Genomic DNA, 21,711 nt, shown 5'->3' on the forward strand with positions numbered 1-21,711 from the left:
GGAGCCTACAAAACACTGTTGCTGAATGTAGGTTTTATTTTATTTGGTTTTTTATCTTATATTTTGGAAATGTACATCCAGTTTTTTTTTCCTTTACATTTGGGGGGGGGGGGCAAGAGAGTGGGGCCCTAAGCTGGTCTTCCCTCTCCCTTTTGTCCTGGCGGGGACGGGGCAGGTGTCATTTCGTGGTATCCCTCTGGTGCCGACATACCTTGGGCCAACCCTTACCCATCTGCTTGGGGTTGAGTTTGCAGGTGGGAGGGGGCAGTGAGAAGCCAAGCGAGTTGATCCCTACAACAAGCTTGTGAGCAGGGTGGATAAAAATCAGTGATTTTTTTTTAAAAAAAAATTAAAAATCGGATTAAAAAAATTTTTAAATCGGATTTTTTTTTAAATTGGAATTTTAAAAAATAAGATGCTTTTGGAGGAAAAATCTTTCTAAAGATAGTTTTCTGTTTAAGTTACATTATAGTCCAAAGGCTATAAGGAAATAAGGATTGGTTTTAAGTTTTTCATGTGTGCTAAAACTCAGTTTAAGGTTTTTGGTTTTTTTAATGTTTAACTGCATCAGTTAACAAACCTGGATACATATGCTGTAATGTTATTGTTTTAGTTAAATAAATTGTTTAAACTGCTATTAAGGAAATGGTTATTTTTCTCCTTCCAGTAAAGTACAGCAGAAAAGTTGCCCAAACATAAATAGTTAACTTATTAAACCTCACAATAATTTCATAATTATCAGTCTGTGTATTTCTAATACTATAACCAAATTAGTAACTGTAAAAACTACTCTGAAAAGTTATTATTCCAAAAACGAAGCCTTCATCTGGTTGTAAATATTGAGATTATACCAGCAAGAATGAGTCTTTTCTGTAAAAAGATGATTTAAATCAAGTCTTGCCACCCTGCCTGTGAGGTAGGTTGAGTCTGGGACTGACTCTAAGGTCTCCCAGGGTTGCTTCATGACTGAGTGGGGGATTTGAACCCTGATCTCCCAGGTCCTAGTCCGACATTCTGTCTAACCCCTAGTAGGTAAAGAAATGTGGGGAAAGCAAAGTGTCACTTAGAGAAGAATCTGAACTATTTTCCTTGAGGCTTGAATTTGTTTTATGCTAGATGGTTTTGTTTGGTGTTTTTATACGTTGCAAACTGCTTGGAGATTTTTTTTTCTATTCCCTTTAAAATATCAAGTGGCATAGGACGAGATGAATAATAAAAAATTAATTTCGTTTTTAAAAAGGTGCCTAGACGTTACGTTCTGGTGAAAGCAACTTAAACTTAAGGTGCCATCTGGCAATTAGCTTATAGGTGGGTCTGAGTTTCTAACGCTGGTCCCGAAGGTTTCAGACAGGAGAACTCTCCCAGCTGTGCCAGGTTATGCCAGAGATTGAACCTGGGACCTACCTGAGAGTTATTGTAATAATAATAATATATTACTTATACCCCAAAAGGGACGTGGGTGGCACTGTGGGTTAAACCACAGAGCCTTGGTCTTGCTGATCAGAAGGTTGGCGGTTCGAATCCCTGCGACGGGGTGAGCTCCCGTTGCTCGGTCCCAGCTCCTGCCAACCTAGCAGTTCGAAAGCACGTCAAAGTGCAAGTAAAATAAATAGGTACTGCTCTGGCGGGAAGGTAAACGGCGATTCCATGCGCTGCTCTGGTTTGCCAGAAAGCGGCTTACTCATGCTGGCCACATGACCCAGAAGCTGTACGCCGGCTCCCTTGGCTAGTAAAGCGAGATGAACGCCACAACCCCAGAGTCGTCCGCGACTGGACCTAATGGTCTGGGGTCCCTTTACCTTTACTTATACCCCACCCATCTGGCTGGGCCTCCCCAGCCACTCTGGGCGGCTCCCAGCAGAATATAGAAAACACGATAAAATATCAAACATTAAAAACTTCCCTAAGCAGGGCAGCCTTCAGATGTATTCTAATAGTCAGATAGTTGTTTATTTCTTCGACACCTGATGTTACAGCCCTTTTCCATTCCCCTACACCAGGGGTGGCCAACTTCCAAGAGACTGGCAGTGATCTACTCCCTTTTGGGGGGTTCAGGTCAAAGTTGTTGAACTTCTTTAGGGAAGAGGAAAGTGACGTTTAGCTTTTTTTTTTTTTTAGGAAGGAAAGCCCTATTTTTGGTGGTTCAGGTCATTTTAGGGGTGTAGGGCAAAGGTGTTGAGCTTTTTCTTAGGGGAGCCAAAGTTTTTTAGCTTCTTTGGAGGGAGCCACTGATCTACTGGTGATTTACCACAGACATCCAGTGATCTACCGGTAGATCACGATATACCTGTTGTACATGCCTGCCCTACACAACAGCGATACTATACTAGTGGTTTTCCTGTATTGATAGGTGATAGAGCTAGATTAGCTTTTTTGAGGTCTCTTTAGTTTCTGGCATTATGCCAGTTTGTTGCAGCAACCACAACCCTTGTGGCACCTCAGAGACCAACGAATTCATTACACACCTGAAGAAGCGATCTTTAGGTCGCGGAAGCTGGCGGCAATAAATCGGTTAGCTTTCAAGGCCCCGTTGGTTGTGGTTTATGCATTCTTTGTGCGTTTTGAAACACTATTTTCCTCCTTGTCGTTTTGATAGATGACCGGCAACGGCAGCGCGGGAACCGGCAACGGCCGCAAGGGCCGTGGCGTCTCGTGGCGGCTCCAGGAAACCTTGAATCTCCTGGACATCTGGGGGGAGCAGAAAATACAGGACCAGCTTCGCAACAGCCACCAGAACATAGACTTCTTCGAATACATCGCCCAGAAGATGGCCGCGCGGGGTCACCGCCGGACCGCCTTGGAGTGCCGCTCGAAGACCAAAGTGATGAGGCTGGAATACAAGCGTGTGATTGATCACAACTCCAAGGCAGGGAGCAGCAAGGTGACCTGCCCTTTCTATGAACAGCTGCACCGCATTCTCCAAGGGAATGCGAGCATGAAGCCAAGCCGGGTCGGGCGAACCCTGAGCTTCCACCTGGTGCCGCAGCCGGAAGCAGTGCAGGAACAGCCGCAGCCGCCAGCGGAAGAAATCATCCCACCGGACGTCCATGTGGTTAATGTCGGAGAATACCTCAAGCAAGAGGACTCTGGTAGGTTTCCACAGCCACAGCTGCCCAGAGTCCTGCTTATGCTATTCGGTCATTTTAATTTTTTTCCACACCGATATTTAGCGATGCCAGCTCAACGGGAGCATTTCTAGGGGGGGAGTTTGATTGGCGGTGTGCATTGCAGCCTCCTGTTTTCTTTCTCAAGAGAAAATTGCCGCAGTTACAGTTTTGCTCTGTAGCATACAGTGGTACCTCGGTTCTCAGACTTCATCCGTTCCGGAAGTCGGTTCCAAAAACCAAAGCGTTCGAAAAACCAAGGCGTGTTTTCCCATAGAAAGTAATGCAAAACGGATTCATCCGTTCCAGACTTCCTTAAAACAGCAATTTAACATGAATTTTACTATCGTAACGAGACCATTGATCCATAAAATGGAAGCAATAAACAATGTACTGCAGTCACACAATCAATCATTCAGTAGCTGAACTGGGTTCCACACAGTCACAAAAACAAAACAAAAAGAGCCGTGAAAACAAAAATGTAAAATTAGCAAAGACAGATGGACCTCAGTATAACACTCAAAACAGAAGTGTGGCACTCAAATTGGAAGTATAACACTAAAAACGGAGCATGTTCAGCTTCTGAAAAAAGTCCACAAACCGGAACACTTACTTCTGGGTTTTGTAGTGTTTGGGTTCCAAGTTGTTTGAGTACCAAGGCGTTTGAGAACCAAGGTACCACTGTACATGAATAAACGCTATTCTCTACATTATCTTTTTCAGCTCTCGGTGGGACTGAAATGAAATTGTGGCGGGGGGGGGGTTTAGCTTTTTTTACCCGTTTCACTAGGCCAGCCTTCCCCAATCTAGTTTCCCCCAGATGTTTGGGGCTACAGCCAGTAGTCTAAACATCGAGGGGGGAGGGACCAGTTTGGGGAAGGCTGACCTGGGCTATTGCTCATTTTTACCTGGTGATATCCTATTATTTTAAGGGACTTGGGTGGCACTGTGGGTTAAACCACAGAGCCTAGGGCTTGCTGACCAGAAGGTTGGCAGTTCGAATCCCTTCCCGTTGCTCGGTCCCAGCTCCTGCCCACCTAGCAGTTTGAAAGGACATCAAAGTGCAAGTAGATAAATAGGTACTGCTCCGGCGGGAAGGTAAACGGCGTTTCCGTGCGGTGCTCTGGTTCGCCAGAAGCGGCTTAGTCATGCTAGCCACATGACCTGGAAACTGTACGCCAGCTCCCTCGGCCAATAAAGCGAGATGAGCGCCGCAGCCCCAGAGTTGGACACGACTGGACCTAATGGTCAGGGGTCCCTTTACCTTTACCTATCCTATTATTTTAGCACCTGCATGAATTATTGTTGAGGGTCAAGCGTTCAAGGGTTGGCATGAAAGAGAAAAAACTGAGCCACATTTTTTTTTTAAAAAAAGAATTTATTTATTATTTTCTTAAGTTGCGTTACAAACATAACCAAGTATCTGAAATATTTGTATAATCAGTAAAGCACCACCCGTGTCTCGGGAACATGTCTCTGTGTCTCTTTCCTCTGGCTGTTTTAACTTTGACTGTAAGCAGGTGGGTATTTTCCCCCTGCATGCTTTGTTCTCCAGATGACACAGGAATGGTGACTGGGAATGGTACTGAGGAAGACATGGCAGAGGCTGGGGAGAACGACGTGGCAGCAATGAAGGAGGAAGACAGCAATGAAGGCAGTGGTAAGAATTGGCCCCTTGAACTGTGAGTTTGGTAGGTGTGTTGCTGTGCCCTGTGGGTGCTGAAGAAATTGTGGTGGAAATGTTCTGCATGGTAGCTGCTATGAATCTTTTTTCTGTTTCAGAAAATAAAAATTAAATAAAAATGTAAATGTTTGTTTGTTCAAAATATTAAATCTCAGAAAGTCCTTCACCGATTGCTTTGAAATTTTGACACAACGTTGCATTTGAATAGGGGAGTGTTTTTATATACAGTATATTCTGGCGTATAAGACTACTTTTTAATCCAAGAAAATCTTCTCAAAAGTCAGGGGTCGTCTTATACGCCGGGTGGAAAATCTGTGGTCGGGTATATCTCAAACTCTATATTTTAACTGGAAAAGTTGGGGGTCGTCTTATACGCCCAGTCGTCTTATACGCCGGAAAATACGGAACCTATCTTAAATAGATGTCACACCTGTGACAGGTAAAAACATGCTTTTTGGCAAAAACAGCGCCATCTGCTGGACGTAAAAGCAGCACACGGTAATTCCATTTCAATGTTTATGATTTACGAAGCGGGGTCGTGGGGGGGTGGAGCCAGAACTTCTACCTGCGGGGGGGGCGGAGCCGGAGCCGTTTCTGAGGGAGGAAGAAGGGGGGGATTGGGAGAGGGATGGTCTGAGGGGGGGATCTTGAAGAAGGAGCCTCTCCACTGGGAGAGGAGGCAGGCAAAAATGGGCTCTCTCTCCAGTATTGGGGGGGGGGAGATGGAGAGGAGGCATGCGGAAGTTCAACAGGAGAAGCTGGGGGGGAGGCAGGCAAAAACGGAGACTCCTTCCACTACGGGGGGGGGGGAGATATTTGAGGGAAATGTCCGAGACTGGGGGGGGAGGGAAAGGGCCCCTCCCTCACGAACCCTCCAACTCTGAATCCGCCAGGGAAGCAGGGCTGGTCTGAGTGGGGGCCTTGGAGGGGAACGTGGGGAAGGAGCCTCTCTGCTAGGAGAGGAGGCAGGCGGGAGTTCAACGGGAGAAGCTGTGGGGAGGCAGGCGAAAACGTGGTCTCCTTCCACTATGGGGGGGGGGAGACGGAGAGGAGGCAGGCGGCAGTTCAATGGGAGAAGCTGTGGTGAGGCAGGTGAAAACAGGGTCTCCTTTCAGTACGGGGTTGGGGAGAGATATTCACGGGAAATGTCTGACAGAGGGGGGAGGGGAGGGAAAGGGCCCCTCCCTCAGGAACCCCCCAACTCTGAATCCGGCAGGGAAGCGGGGCTGCATCCACTTAACCACTCAGAGCCACAGCAACACGTGGCCGGGTACAGCTAGTTTTTTAAATAAAGAAAACAAACGGTGCATTTCTGTTGTGCAAACCCAGCTCTGCTAACCTGCTTTGGTCTCAGGTGTTTCTGCTTTGTTTTTCTCCCTGCGTTTTGCCACAGGAAGAGACCTGGATTATCAGAGACCCCAAGTTAACCAAATAAGCCCCTTGCACCAGGATGCCCCCGTCAACACAGGTACGCATTGTCTAAATACAACTCTTGGTTTGGTTTTGTCCGCAACGTAAGTTTACATTCAAGAATAGTCACAGCCCATATGCTGCTGTTTTTACCGGTCTTGCAATTGGTGTACAGTCCATACCTTGGTTTTCGAACAGCTTAGTTCTCGAACGTTTTGGCTCCCAAATGCCGCAAACCCGGAAGTGACTGTTCCAGTTTACAAACTATTTCCGGAAGCCGAACGTCCAATGGGGCTTCTGCGACTTCCAATTGGCCGCAGGAGGTTCCTGCAGCCAATCAGAAGCCGTGCTTTGGTTTCCGAACATTTTGGAAGTCAAACGGACTTCCGGAGTGGATTCTGTTCTTCCAAGGTATGACTGTAATTCTTGAGGCTGTTGCTTTCTTTTGTTACCACAGTGATGATTACTAAGTTTTTTCGAACTCTGTAGTTTTAGTCTGTTAGTCGCCTGGAGACTATTTTCACATTAAAGGTAAAGGGACCCCTGACCATTAGGTCCAGTCGCGGACGATTCTGGGGTTGCGGCGCTCATCTTGCTTTATTGGCCGAGGGAGCCGGCGTACAGCTTCCGGGTCATGTGGTTAACATGACTAAGCCGGCGAACCAGAGCAGTGCACAGAAACGCCGTTTACCTTCCCACTGGAGTGGTACCTATTTATCTACTTGCACTTTGATGTGCTTTCATAGAATCGTAGAGTTGGAAGAGACCACAAGGGTCATCCAGTCCAACCCCCTGCCAAGCAGGAAACACCATCAAAGCATTCCTGACAGATGGCTGTCAAGCCTCCGCTTAAAGACCTCCAAAGAAGGAGACTCCACCACATTCCTTGGCAGCAAATTCCACTGTCGAACAGCTCTTACTGTCAGGAAGTTCTTCCTAATGTTTAGGTGGAATCTTCTTTCTTGTAGTTTGAATCCATTGCCCTGTGTCCACTTTCTGGAGCAGCAGAAAACAACCTTTCTCCCTCTTCTATATGACATCCTTTTATATATTTGAACATGGCTATCATATGTTCTGCTAGGTTGTATCATATGAACTGCTAGGTTGGCAGGAGCTGGGACTGAGCAACGGGAACTCACCCTGTCGTGGGGATTCGAACCGCTGACCTTCTGATCAGCAAGCCCTAGGGTCTGTAGTTTAGTTTAACCCACAGCACCACCCGTGTTATTAGTCACATTAGATGACTAATAAAAGATGATAATAATATTGGTTCAGCCATTTGAGACGGATGGAAGAACTCATTGTGATCTGTGCTCAGTTACTCAGTTGAAGATGATCCAGCAGATCTGGACTCTTGAGTAATGTGGAAAGAGCTTTGGCTCGGTTGCATCAGGTTTTCTCCCTCCTGGAGTGCTGTTGACCCATGAGAAAAGCCAGCAGCTCTGGTCAGAGATTGAGCCCTTCTTTCCATCAAGTCTTTTTCACACACACACACTTGCCAGGACAAGGTCTTTTCCCTGACCACATGCTATCTCTTAGAACTGCGGGTGGCTGGTGCAAACTGTTCCAGCAGCGGCAAGGGGTGGGTTCTCCGTTGCTGACGGGTTTCTGAGCAGAGGCTGGACCTCTGCCGCAGTACTGTCATGGTTAACGTTTACTAAAGACAGAAAACGCTCATAGACCTTTTGCACGAAAAAGAAAATGAAATAATGACATTTGGATTTGAGAATTGGAGATCATGGTTTGTAGAAAGTGGCTTTACTAGGTGTTATACTAATGGAGTGGATGAAGTGAGTAATGTTTATATATAGCGGACAGAGGAAAAAATGGAAGTTATTTAGCTTCCCCCCCCCCTCTTTCACTTTCACTCTTTCAGTTCCTTTTTCTTTATCTCTCCTCCCTCCCTCCCTCCCTCCCTCCCTTTCTCTCTCCTGCTTTTTCCTCTTCTCTCTCTTGCCTCTGGATTAATGCTTTACTTTGGACAAAAAAAGATATTTGACAATCTTTCTATTTTTCTTTGTAAACTCTAATAAGAATTATTTTATATTTGAATTGAATTGAGTTGATGCTGTAGTACTGGATTCCCTGCCTTGGTAGGGGGTTGGGCTAGATCATCTGACTCCAAATAATACTACCTGTGTGGGCATGCATCTTTTGTTGTTGTTGTTGTTAAAAAGTTAAAGTAAATAAGTAAATAAATAAAGTTATCATTTGTATTTCCCCCACCCTCAGAACCCCCCGTGGCTCACCCGCCACCAGCCCGGTCTCCCCTGGCTGACTTTGCCATACTGCGGCCCAAAAAGAGGAAGGGGGCCGAGACCCTGTTCCAGGAGTTACTGCAGCAGTCGAGAGAGGAGCAGGAGGAGCTGCTCCTCGAGATGGGCCGCGACAGAGAGGTGGCGCTCAGTCTCCTGAAAACCCTGAGGCAGGACGCGGCCGGGTGCCGGGAGGAGAGGAGGCAGATTATGGAGACGATGCGCGCCCACAACGAGGTTCTGAAGGGACTCGCCGCCAACCTCAACAGCCTCACCGACGCCTTTGTGAGCCACCCGCAGGCCAGGACGCCTCGCCCCAGCGTGCCCAACAGCGCCACGGCCCAGAGGGGCCACGCGAGGCCGAATGACGAGAACTGCAGCCCGCGGAGCCCCCTCCGCCGGTTGCATTCCAACAACCTGTCCTCTCTGCTGTTCCCCGCCAACAACGCGCACCACATGGCCTAGCCCCGGGGAGACCCACAAAATGGCGGTCGCGAGCGGCGGCCACGGAAACTTGTGTTTTTACCAAGAGACCTTTTTCCAGTAAGTTTTTGAAAACAGGTTGTTGTGAAAGAACGGGTAGCTTGAAATAAACTCGTTGCGGAAAAAGGAACCCGTTTCTCTGCAGGCCCACCCATCCAACTGCTTACAGTTCAGAGGTGACTTACAAAGGGTGTCAGACCGCCCTGGTCCATTGGGAAAAGCAGGAGGAAATCATCCTTTAGTTGGGAGCCCTTAGTTGTCTAGCTAGCTGGAGAGCCAGTGTGGTGTAGTGGTTAAGAGCGGTGGACTCGTAATCTGGTGAACCGGGTTCGCGTCTCCGCTCCTCCACATGCAGCTGCTGGGTGACCTTGGGCTAGTCACACTTCTTTGAATGGTGTTTCCTGCTTGGCAGGGGGTTGGACTGGGTGGCCCTTGTGGTCTCCTCCAACTCTATGATTCTAAGTCCCTCAGCCCCACTCACCTCACAGAGTGTTTGTTATGGGGGAGAAAGAGAAAGGAGAATGTTAGCCGCTATGAGACTCCTGGTAGTGATAAAGCGGGATATCAAATCCAAACTCCTCCTCTTCTTCCCATGCATGCTGAAAAACTTGAGTTCGTCCAGCCCCTGGCTTAATTATTATTAATTATTGAATTTATATACCAAGGAATTCAAGGTGGCTATACAGGATTTTCCATCTCCCCGTTTCCTCCTTGCAACAACTAGGGTTGCCAGGTGTCCACTATTTGAGTGGACAGTCCACTTTTTTCGCATTATGTTCACTATTTTTTTTTTAACAAGATAGTGGACTTTTTTTTATTCAAAAGCTTTATGATGAAATGGTTTTTTAATACGTGTTAAAATGTTTGTAAGAAAATATATAATTTAATTTAATTTAAACCCCACCCCACCCTGCTTGTCCGCTATTTTTTGGAAGCAGACCTGGCAACCCTAGCAACAACCCTGTGAGGTAGGTTAGAGTAAGAGATGGTGGCGGCTTCAAGCACATATAAAAACATAATAGAACATCAAACATTAAAATCTTCCCGATACAAGGCTGCCTTCAGATGTCTTCTAAAGGTTGTGTATATCTTTAGCTGAAGGGAGGGCGTTCCACAGGGAGGGTGCCACTTACTATTTCATTTATTACTATTGATGGAATTTATATACCGCCTTATACCCGGAGGTCTCAGGGTGGTTCACGGAACAAAATCAAAATATAAAACCATAAAATACCGAATCAAATTAAAAACAACAACCCAATAACCCCACCCCTGTTTTAAAAGGTCAATCATCTGAACCAAAGGCCTGGTTAAAAAGGAGCATTTTTGCCTGGTGCCTATAGGTGTATAATGAAGGTGCCAGGCGAACTTCCCTGGGGAGAGCATTCCACAGATGGGGAACCACCACAGAGAAGGCCCTGTTCTCGCGTTGCCACCCTCTGGACCTCTCGAGGAGGAGGCATACGAAGAAGGGTCTCAGAAGATGATCTCAGGGTCTGGGTAGGTTCACGTGAGAAGAGGCAGTCCCTGAGGTATTGCGGTCCTTAACTAGAGTGTTACGTCTTCCCTCTTGTTTTCTCAAAACAGTTTCTGGAGTGGTTTAACAATCCTCCTCTCCGGGGAACTGGGCATGGTTGTTCTGAGAGTGGAATAGGGATCTCCCGGCAACACTTTTTAACAGATTACATTTCCCAGGATTCCTTGGGGGAAGCCATGCCTGTTTTAAAATGGCGGGAACACTTCTCTAAATGTAGAGAGTCTTGTGCATCCGTGGTTGCTGTTTTTTTTTTATCATTCGTTCCTTTGGAAATAAACAGTTAAAGAGCAACTGCCGCAGAAGAGCTATGGAGTTTCCACCCTGTGGTTTCTGTTTTCTCATAATCACCAGCTTTCTTTTTCTCCTAAGTTTCAGTTTCCTGAGCTGACCCTTTGAACCACTTGGTTAAAAACAGTTGCGGGGGTTAACGATGATAATTTTATTATTTGTACTCTGACTGGGTTTCCCCAGCCAATCTGTGTGGCTTCCAGCATGTAAACAAACATAATTAAACATTAAAAACCTCCCTATACAGGGCTGCCTTCAGAAAACAACCGCCATGTTATCATGGAAACCAAATAGAGCTGGTGAGACAATTTCACTCCTGCACAAAAACATATACTCCCAATTTTCCAGGTGTCTGCTATGAGCTCTAGCTGAATCATCCACCGACACAGCTTTTTCCCATCTTCAACTTTCACACTTGCAATCAGCCTGGAAGCTTCAGAGATCTTTGACAGAGGACTTCATTAAAAAAAAAAAAATATTTACAAAATTTCTATGTCACCTTTCTGTGATTCCTTGAGAGTGGATAGGGAAGATGTACCATTGCAATGTAGACGGGCTGGTCCTGGGATCACTAAGGTGATCTGAGGGTATGGAATGGGAGGGGGAGAGGTTTGATTCATTTTGCATCTCAAGCTGAGCCTACCCAATTCACACTTTCTGAAACAGCACAAGAACTGAAACGCAGCCATCCTTTGAATCCTGCGCTTCTCCAGATTTTGCAATGCAGCTGTCCATTTGTGTGTGCAAAAGTGCATGCACTGATGTAAAGTGTGCATACAAATGCGTATAATGAGTCAGAAAAACATGCACATATGCGTTACGTTAGGCAAAATTGCTTTGCAAAAATGTATATATTTGGAGAAGGGGACATTAAAATGCTAATTAACTTTCACGAGTCCTTTAACAATAAAAACACCAGAAACGAATGTGGAGAACGGAGTTTGAGATTGGAAAAATGAGAAACTGAAACAGAAATTGAGACATTTGCCCATCTGTACTTGATGGACCTTTGTACCCGGGTTTTAAACATGCAGCTGGAAAGTCCCAAGTTTACCTTTGAGATTGGAAATGCTAGGCTGAAAGCCATAAAACCTTTAGTTGGCCTTACGATAAGTCATATAAACCTGAAAGTGGCAACAAGAGAAGTGCCCTCGAAAGATGGGCTGCATCCCTCTAGACTGGAGCCCCATCCATATTATACATTTAAAATAGCACCATACCCCTCTAAACAGTCATGGCTTTACCGTAATAAAATCCTGAGAACTGGAGTTCGTTTAGGTTTCTGAGAATTGTTAGGAGAGACGCCCCTGTTCCCCTCACAGAGCTTCACACAGCTTCCCGTGTGAATGAGAGCTCTGTGAGGAGACCTAGAGATGTCCTAGTAATTCTCAGTACCTTTATAATAAACTACAGTTCTTTTACAGGGTTCTTTTGAGGGGCTAGCCATGACTGTTTTAAAGAGGGGGGATACTGCGCAGGCTTCCTCAAACTCGGCCCTCCAGATGTTTTTGGCCTACAACTCCCATGATCCCTAGCTAGCAGGACCGGTGGTCAGGGATGATGGGAATTGTAGTCTCAAAACATCTGGAGGGCCGAGTTTGAGGAAGCCTGGTTTTGAGTCTATTGCAGATGTGGCCTTGTGCAAATCAATGGGCCTGAAGTCATGACTCGCGATGATTAACTTGTCCCATTGATTTCAGCGGGAAGGGACTCGGCCCTACAGTTGGGCAGACTGGGGAAGATTTTCCTCAGGCGGCAGAAGCTGGAACCTCTGCCTCCAAGCCCCCAAGGGTGCCTCGCTGGCTGGCTGCAGGGAGTAGAGCTGAACTGCTGCTTATTAATTAAATTTCTTGTTATTTTTAATTTAGTTGTTAGTTGTAGTTAGTTATTATTAATTAATTTTCTTTTTAGTTAGTTACCGGTAGGTGTTAGTTAATTGTTGTTAGTTGTAATTATTATTAAATAAATTTCTGCACCACCCTTCATCCAAGGATCCCATGATGGTTTACAATATAAAAACACAGAAATATATATCATAATAACAAACAAAATTGTATTGTTGTTGTTGTTGTTGTTGTTCAGTCGTTCAGTCGTGTCCGACTCTTCGTGACCCCATGGACCAGAGCACGCCAGGCACGCCTATCCTTCACTGCCTCTCGCAGTTTGGCCAAACTCATGTTAGTAGCTTCGAGAACACTGTCCAACCATCTCATCCTCTGTCGTCCGCTTCTCCTTGTGCCCTCCATCTTTCCCAACATCAGGGTCTTTTCCAGGGAGTCTTCCCTTCTCATGAGGAGGCCAAAGTACTGGAGCCTCAACTTCAGGATCTGCCCTTCCAGTGAGCACTCAGGGCTGATTTCTTTAAGAATGGATAGGTTTGATCTTCTTGCAGTCCATGGGACTCTCAAGAGTCTCCTCCAGCACCATAATTCAAAAGCATCGATTCTTCGGCGATCAGCCTTCTTTATGGTCCAGCTCTCACCTCCGTACATTACTACTGGGAAAACCATAGCTTTAACTATACGGACCTAAGGCACGGTAAATATGGTAAAATTATGGACAGTAAAACTGCCCACCTAGCAGTTCGAAAGCACGTCAAAGTACAAGTAGATAAATAGGTACCGCTCCGGCGAGAAGGTAAACGGCGTTTCCGTGCGCTGCTCTGGTTCGCCAGAAGCGGTTTTGTCATGCTGGCCACATGACCCGGAAGCTGTACGCCGGCTCTATCGGCCAGTAAAGCGAGATGAGCACCGCAACCCGAGTCGGACACGACTGGACCTAATGGTCAGGGGTCCCTTTACCTTTACCTAAATATGGGATGAGTTTCATGCCGGATGTCTGGAGAAGCAACTAGAAAACTACACATCATACTGCCTTACCAGATGTCATTCTGCACCGATTCATTCAGCTCGGTCAATTCTTTGTGATTTGACTTTTCCTTGGTGAATATCAGTTTAGCTCAATTATTCTTAGAGAGTACGAAATACAAACTCATGCCAGCTGGTGATCTGGTCTTTTATTTAGAAGTGCAATACTGTATTTTGCCGGCTTTCTTCATTGCCTGGCCCTCACAATTGTATTACTGTCGGCCCCCTGGAGTTGGCTCCTATGGTTGGACTAGAGGACCCTCGCGGTCCCTTCCCTGAGGAGGCTTCTCTGCCCCCCCCCCCAGGCGGTCGGCCCTCTCACATCTTTCCAGGGTGCCGCCCTGAGGCAACCACCTCGCCTCGCTTTCCCCTGATAACATAGCTCATAAATACGGGCCAAGTCCGTTTACATAAATACAACCGCTTGTAAGAGAGGTTTCATTTTGCAGAGTTTGGCCTTGCCAAAAAAAAAGTCACACCCCAAAGTCACACCCGAGTAAGCAGTTAGGATTGCATCGGATGGCGTAGTGTCAAGGACAGGCTATAAAACCACCTGAGGAGAGAAGTGGCAAGAAACATTGATGCGAAGTCTCTGCCTGGAGGCTGCTGTCAACTTCACAGACACGGAAACCTGAAGACTGGCGAGGTCCGATTAGCTAGCAGGTCTGTTTATTCCGCTGTTTCATGTCCTGTGTGGATGGAAGTGTGGTCTCGAGTTTCCACCAGGAGCCTTATCTTGCGGCTTTGCTTGATATCCTGAGTCTGTCTTGGCCTTTGTGTAAGTTCCCTTGCGTGTGTGCGCGATAACTGCAAATGTGCATTTTGCGGCACTGCCTCCGGTTGTCTTGTGTTATCCTCTCCGCCTCAAAGCAAAAAGGTTTCGCAGACAGAGGAGTTCTGAGACTGGGGTCAAGGTAAGGAGGGAGGAGCAAGATGCAAAGCTGTTTGTTTGTTTGTTTGTTTGTTGTGTGCTTACTCGCTTACACTTCGCACCTTCAAAAAGTTCCTATTTTGTTTTGTTTTTTACGCCCCAAATATTTAATTTTAAAAATAATTTATATACCTCCTTAAGTATCACAGTTTCTAAGCAACATGCAATGCAAAACACAGGTAGAGCAATAAGAAATAGCACCATATAAATGGAAAACCTCAAGAATATGAAAAATCTGCAGAATAGAAAAGCAGGAGAAAAGCACAGTGGAATTTAGAACATTTATAAATTCCCATTTATGTGCTATATTTGCTGACACTGGTATTTTTTTAAAAAATAAAAAGCAGTTTTGGGATTTATGCTGGGAAGCACTAGTTTTTATACTTTTTTGACCCCCCCTCCAACCCCCCCCCCCAGTGATTCTCAGACTTCTCCTCATTCCCATAGACTACTTGAAAATAGCTGGTGGTCTTAGCAGACCACTGGATTATTTTAATTATTTTGCCTGTTGTAGCTATTGTAATTTGCACTGTGCTAGGTTTTTAGTTTTATTTTTACTACTTCTTTCATTTCTTACGTTGCATTTTGCTTCGTCACCGTTTGCATTCTGTAGAATTAAAAAAAACCCACTGTAAAACAATAAAAATGCAAGGCAAGAAATAAAAGTAGCAATCGAACATGCAGTTAATAATCAAGACGAACACTTAATGTGGAGGTGCCATTGTAAGACCATAATGGGCTCTTGAGCTCTTGAGCGGTGGATTCAGGAACACGAAGAGGCAAAACACCATGCAGGGTTCAGCAGGATTTATTTTGAGTTACATATGTAAAGCAAAAGGCACAATCCAAAAGTTGGACTGAGCACTGAGAGACTGGCGCGTACTGCTTATAAAGACAATACAGAAACCGAAAATAGAAACCGAAAATTGGCTCAAGGTTCACATGTTCCTTAGGAGTACAACCTCCCAAAGCCTCCCCAACTCGCTCTCTCCAGTCTGGGAATGTGTACCTGGCGAGCTTTGAATGTACTTGGCAGACTTCCCAGAAATATAGCAACATCACCTAGCTTGTCAGCACACAGATCCGCTATTGTATGCTATTCATAGGGCATGTGTGTGTGCCTAATCAGCAAGAAAGCATAACTTCAGTTAACCGGCAATAATACTTATTGCATTAGATAGGAAATACAAAAGCATAAATCAATAATACCCATGCAGGGGGATGAGTCTACTAACTAGGAAATACCTTACATCTTAATGGACTGAATACAATATTAATACAGGTGGCAGGAGCCAACTCCAGCTGCATTCCTCCTGTCTGCTCAGAAAGCGCATACATCCCGTCCAAGGCTGAGAGCCCCCCTTGCTCACACAACTCAGAGCTGCCCCTCTCCCAAAGACCCATAGGAACAATACACAAATATAAATCAATACATACCAATACATGTAATGGATACACAACTCCAACAAGCCTGATGCCTCCAGTATGATCAATCAACAAGACCAGCTCTTAAGCCCATTAAAGGCTAACCACAATTAACGGCATATTCCTTAAAAGGGGCTTTCCGTCCCCCTCTCTCGTGATGGTGTTTCTATGGTAACAGCCAAGGTGCTATTTCTGTATTAACAGGCCATTGTTTAATTCCAGACCGTACACCGTTATCAAAACTTTGAAGCTGCTGGCTAGTTTTGGCTGATTTCCCAGAAATAGTTGAAGAAGCAACATTAGGCACATTCCTTTTCCAAGGTCTCTGCCTCTAAGAGACTGTCTCTCTTAATATTCAGCAATACAGAAAAATTATATATTTTAAACAGGTTAGAAAAGCAATTAAGGCATTTATAATCAATATGGGATATTTAGCTATTTGAACTGTCCCCTTCATTCCCTCCTTTTCTCTTCAGACAACTCGGACTTTCCAAGTACGAGTTCGTCTGACGAATCCTCCTGAGCCAAACTGCGATACAGGGTCATTTTATAGGGATCAGTTATCCTTTGCACAGAATCAGAAATACACTTTTGGACACATTGGGCTAAACAAGGGGCCATGTAAATTGATAACAAAATAACAAACAGATATGGTCCTCGGCCATGGAGACTAATTGTGAGCCACTATCAGGTAGCACCTCCTCTCCATTTATAGGGGTAGTAACATCATTAACTCTCCCGCAATGGTATGCATGTTCGTATTTAAAGCAATCAGGTTCAATGGGATGGGTATCAAAGGCATTTTTCACCTTTTGCATCTATGGGGCCTGACATGCGTACCGAGCAATTTCCTTTGGGTCCCTCCCCGCAACCTACGCTCCTGTAGGTGCCTCAATAGGAAAAGAAATACCACCACCATGTAAAGTATAGTTAACATGATGCTAACACCTAGAAAACTCAGTGTATTCTCTCTTTGCGTGGTGTTCTCGTGGGGCATCATTTCTCTGCTCTCCACCTTTGGGGATCAACGTATAGGCCACACGTACCACAGGAAGATTTCCTGCTGTTGGAAGTATTCCAAGCAGCTTAACTACTGTTTCTTCCTGACCCTGGGTTCCTGGAACCTCCACCTGAGGGAGTGACCCTTCCATTTATTGACGGGGGAAACTGACTTGCACCGTACACACCTCCTTTCTAATTCGATGATCGAAATGCATCGTAGAGAAAAAACACTGAGGTTTAGATCTATTCCAGAAGAACCCGACGAAGCATTACAACAGAAAGTGATTACAGAATTAGCTAAGTGGATGGGAATGGAGGAGAGGGAGATGGAGGGTAAAATCGAGAGGGCATTTAGAATTAAATCAAGAATCGCAAAGGAAAATAACTGGCCGGGGGACTGTCTGGTAACATTTGTCAGCATGGAGATTAGAGACAGAATCTTACAGACATGTAGTAAGAAAAAATTTAGAATTCAAGAGTCTGAAGTGATTATACATAAGATAGTCCCATCTAGACTTTTGAGGAAGAGGGACAAATACAAACCCTTAGTCGAAGCTCTTAGGAAAAAATCAATAGTACATAGATGGGAATTCCCTGAGGGAATCTCGTTTTTCTTTAAGGGCAAGAGGAGGAGATTCGTTACTTGGGCCGACGCCGAGAGATTCTGGAGGACTTATAGAGAGGAGTTGGGTGGTAAACGACAATTGGGAGGAGGGACAGATGAGGCTAAAAAGTCATCAGAGGAAGAAGAGCCTTAAATCTCGTCCAGAAGAGATATAGTGTTTGGTTGAGCAGAGATCAACCTAGTGGTTGCTTCTTCTTGATTCTTTCCTTTTTCTTTTTCTATTATTTTCTTTTTTTTCTTCCGTTTACTCCTTTTTTTAATACCTTACTTGCCTCTAACGCTCCTTACTCTCATTATTCTGATTTTACCTCTTAAAAAAAGAAAAAAAAGAAAAAAAAAGTTGTTTACTCAATAAAGGAACTAATGGAGTTAAAGATTGTTACGTGGAATGTAAATGGTTTGAACGAAAAAAAGAAAAGGAACAAGGTAGAGCACATTCTCAGTAAACAGAAATATGATTTGATTTGCTTGCAAGAGACGCATATTAAAAAACAACATATCAGAGTTCTATCCAGCAAAAAACTTGGAATTGATTTTGTGGCCTCAGGTACGTCTAAAAAAAATGGCGTGGTAATTTATGCAAAATCATATCTGGAACCTAAACTAATACATACAGATGTGCAAGGGAGAGTTGTGATTGTAGAGATAACAGTTCAGGGGGAGAGAATTAAAGTAATTGGGTTCTATGCACCAAATGAAAAAAAAAGTCAATTTTTTCATAAACTTAGTAAGGAGGTGGAAGGATGCATTGGAGAAAAAATTATTTTTTTGGGAGACCAAAATGGAGTGGTGTATCCAGAATTGGACAGATCCGTAAAGACACCAAAAAAAAAGCAAATCAAATTACCAACATCTTTTTTTCAATTAATTGATTTGCTAAGCTTAGAAGATGCATGGAGAATTAAAAACCCATTAAACAAAGATTTTACATACTTCTCATACCCCAACAAATCAGCAGGAAGGATCGATGCTATTTGGTTAACTAAAGATCTGACAATCAAAATTCGCAAAACGGAAATACAGCCCAGGACATTATCGGATCACAGTGCAGTACAGGCAGTTCTTAGCTGGGAGAAAAGAAAAGTAACTAGATGGAGGTTAAACGAGTCATTAATCAAGGATGAAAAAATAATCGAAAATGCAAAAAAGACATTAAAAGAATTCTTTGAATTTAATTTGAATCAAGGCACAGAGTTAAAAATTGTATGGGATACCAGCAAGGCTGTACTGAGAGGTTTTTTTATTCAGCAAAGTATAATCCAAAAGAAATTAAAGGAAAAAAAGAAGCAAGAGTTAGTGGATAATATAAAAAAGAAGGAGAGGGAACTGTATGAGAAACCAGATAGTGCAGAGATCCAAAGAGATATAAAAGTTATGCAATCACAATACTCAATGTTAATCAATGAAGAACTAGATTGGAAATTAAGATTCTCAAAGCAAAAATATTTTGAACACGCTAACAAACCAGGAAAGTTATTAGCCTGGCAACTTAAAAAGAGAGAGGCAGAGAGAATCATAAACAGAATTAAAGTGGAGGGAGAAACAGTTACAAACCCCAAAGGAATTGAGGATGGATTTGTTAAATTCTACAGAGAATTATATAGTGAAGGGAAGGAGACACCCCTGGAGATTAAAAATTACTTAAAGCAAAACTGTTTACAAAAACTTACTAAAGAACAAAGAGAACTATTAAATGCCCCAATAACACCGTATGAGTTGCAAGTGGCAATAAAAGAAGCAAAATCAGGAAAGTCACCGGGACCTGATGGCCTATCAGCTATATATTATAAAAAACTAGAGGATATTCTATTTGAGCCGTTAAAAAACGTTATGAACAATATCTTAATAGAGGGATCTATGCCGGAATCCTGGAGCCATAGTTATATAGCTCTAATCCCTAAACAGGGAGGTGATCCTGAAATGATGAGCAATTATAGACCAATTGCCCTTCTGAATAACGATTATAAACTCTTCGCAAGTATAATGGCAGAAAGAACAAAGAAAATTCTACTGACATCAATCCACGAAGACCAGGCCGGATTCCTACCAGGGAGGCACATATATACCAATACTAGAAACATAATAAACCTACTGGAGTATTTAGATTTAAACATTAATAAACAAGCAGCCTTCATGGCCGTAGACGCGGAAAAAGCGTTTGACAGGGTATCGTGGAGATTTATGCTAGAAATATTGAACCACATGGAATTTGGAGAAAGCTATGTGAAGGGAATAGAGGCAATCTATTCTAAACAGAAGGCCAAGATTATAATAAACGGCAATCTTACACAAGATTGTGAAATAAAAAAAGGGGTTAGACAAGGGTGCCCCTTGTCTCCATTGATTTTTATATTAACATTGGAAATCTTATGTAAACGAATAAGGGAGGAAAAAGATGTAAAAGGAATAACACTGGGGCAGAGAAGCTATAAACTTAGGGCTTTTGCAGACGACTTAATAATCACCACGGAGTATCCAATCCGAAGTCTGACGAAGGTCCTAGAATTAATACAAGAATATGGCAGGGTTTCTGGCTTTAGATTGAACATAAATAAGACCAAACTACTAGTTAAAAACCTATCGAAGGCTCAAAAGGAAGAATTGGAAAGGGTAACACAGATCAAAATTTATCCCAAAATAAAATACTTAGGAATATTGATAACGGCAAAGAACATAAACTTATATAACGACAACTATATTAAATGCTGGACTGAAATTCAAAAACAGATGGAGATATGGAACAGGTTGAATCTATCTTTTTTGGGCCGTATTGCAGCAATTAAAATGAACGCGTTGCCAAAATTAATGTTTTTGTTTCAGACAATCCCAATTATAGGTAAAACTAATAATATCGAGAAGTGGCAAAAGGAAATCTCAAAATTCTTGTGGAAGGGCAAAAGACCGCGAATAAAACATAAGATATTGATTAATACGATTGATAAAGGCGGTTTTGGCTTGCCAGACCTCAAGATTTATTACGAAGCGGCATGTCTGGTATGGTTAAAGGACTGGTGCTTGTTAAGAAATTGGGAAATCCTGGACTTAGAGGGACACGACCTACGTTTTGGCTGGCACGCGTATCTGAATTATGGTAAAGTAAAGGTACACAGAGGCTTCTGCAGTCATATTATAAGGAACGCACTCTTCAGAGTTTGGGATAAATATCAAAGATATTTAGAAAGGGCAACACCAAAATGGATCTCCCCGCTCGAGGCCACAGCATTAAAAAGAATAAATAATCAAAAGGAAGAGTGGATCACATACAATAATCTGTTAACAGAAAGGCAAGGGAAATTAGCACTTAAAAACTATGAGGAGATTAAAGACCAACTCTCAACCTGGCTGGATTACTTTCAAATTAACGAAACGTTTAAAAAAGACAAGATTTGCGGGTTTGGGAAAGAACCTTCTATATTTGAAAAGGAAGTGTTAAATAGGAAAAATAAGCTAATTTCCCGCATATATAAGATCTTGCTAGACTACGAAGTAATGGACGAGATGGTAACGGCTGCCATGACTAAATGGGCCCAAGACTTTGGGTATCCAATTTTGTTCGAGCAGTGGGAAAAGCTGTGGCAGGTCAATTTAAGATTCACCGCAAACTATAATATAAGAGAAAATATGATGAAGATGGCACATAGGTGGTATCTTACACCAGCCAGACTTGCCAAAATGAATAGAAGTCTTGCAAATGTCTGCTGGAGATGCGGATCTGAATATGGTGACCTAATGCATATGTGGTGGCGATGTGTAAAAATCAAAGTTTTTTGGGGGGAGGTATACAGTGAAATGAAAAAGATGATGGCAATTTCTTTTGTGAAAAGACCAGAATTTTTTTTATTAAGTATGGTTGACAAGGTGATCCCAAACAAGTTGAAAGAAGTCTTTTTGTATGCAGTTGCAGCGGCAAGAACAGTAATAGCAAAAAGATGGAAAGAGCAAGAAGCGCCAACGGTTACTGAGTGGCAAATCAAACTACAAGAATATGCAGAGATGGCTCTGTTGACAAACAATCTGAGAGGAAATACAAAGCAGAACTTTACTGGCAAATGGGAGGTGTATAAAAAATACGTGTTAAAATACAATAAAAGTATTGTTAT

General features: G+C 43.7%; 2 protein-coding genes across 2 annotated transcripts in view; one reads left to right on the top strand and one right to left on the bottom strand.

The window, feature by feature from the left end:
* LOC117042396 (oocyte zinc finger protein XlCOF6-like) overlaps positions 1-21,711 on the bottom strand; it is a 449,944-nt gene that overhangs the window by 240,213 nt on the left and 188,020 nt on the right. The window lies entirely within an intron of this gene.
* LOC117042136 lies at positions 2,597-9,066 on the top strand. The gene is made up of 4 exons (XM_033141626.1): positions 2,597-3,089; positions 4,660-4,764; positions 6,182-6,256; positions 8,431-9,066. The coding sequence occupies exons 1-4, from the start codon at positions 2,597-2,599 to the stop codon at positions 8,916-8,918; spliced, it is 1,161 nt and encodes a 386-aa protein (XP_032997517.1). The 3' UTR covers positions 8,919-9,066.

The sequence above is a fragment of the Lacerta agilis genome, chromosome 2 (genome assembly GCF_009819535.1).
Source record: "Lacerta agilis isolate rLacAgi1 chromosome 2, rLacAgi1.pri, whole genome shotgun sequence".
Classification (NCBI taxonomy): Eukaryota; Metazoa; Chordata; class Lepidosauria; order Squamata; family Lacertidae; genus Lacerta; species Lacerta agilis.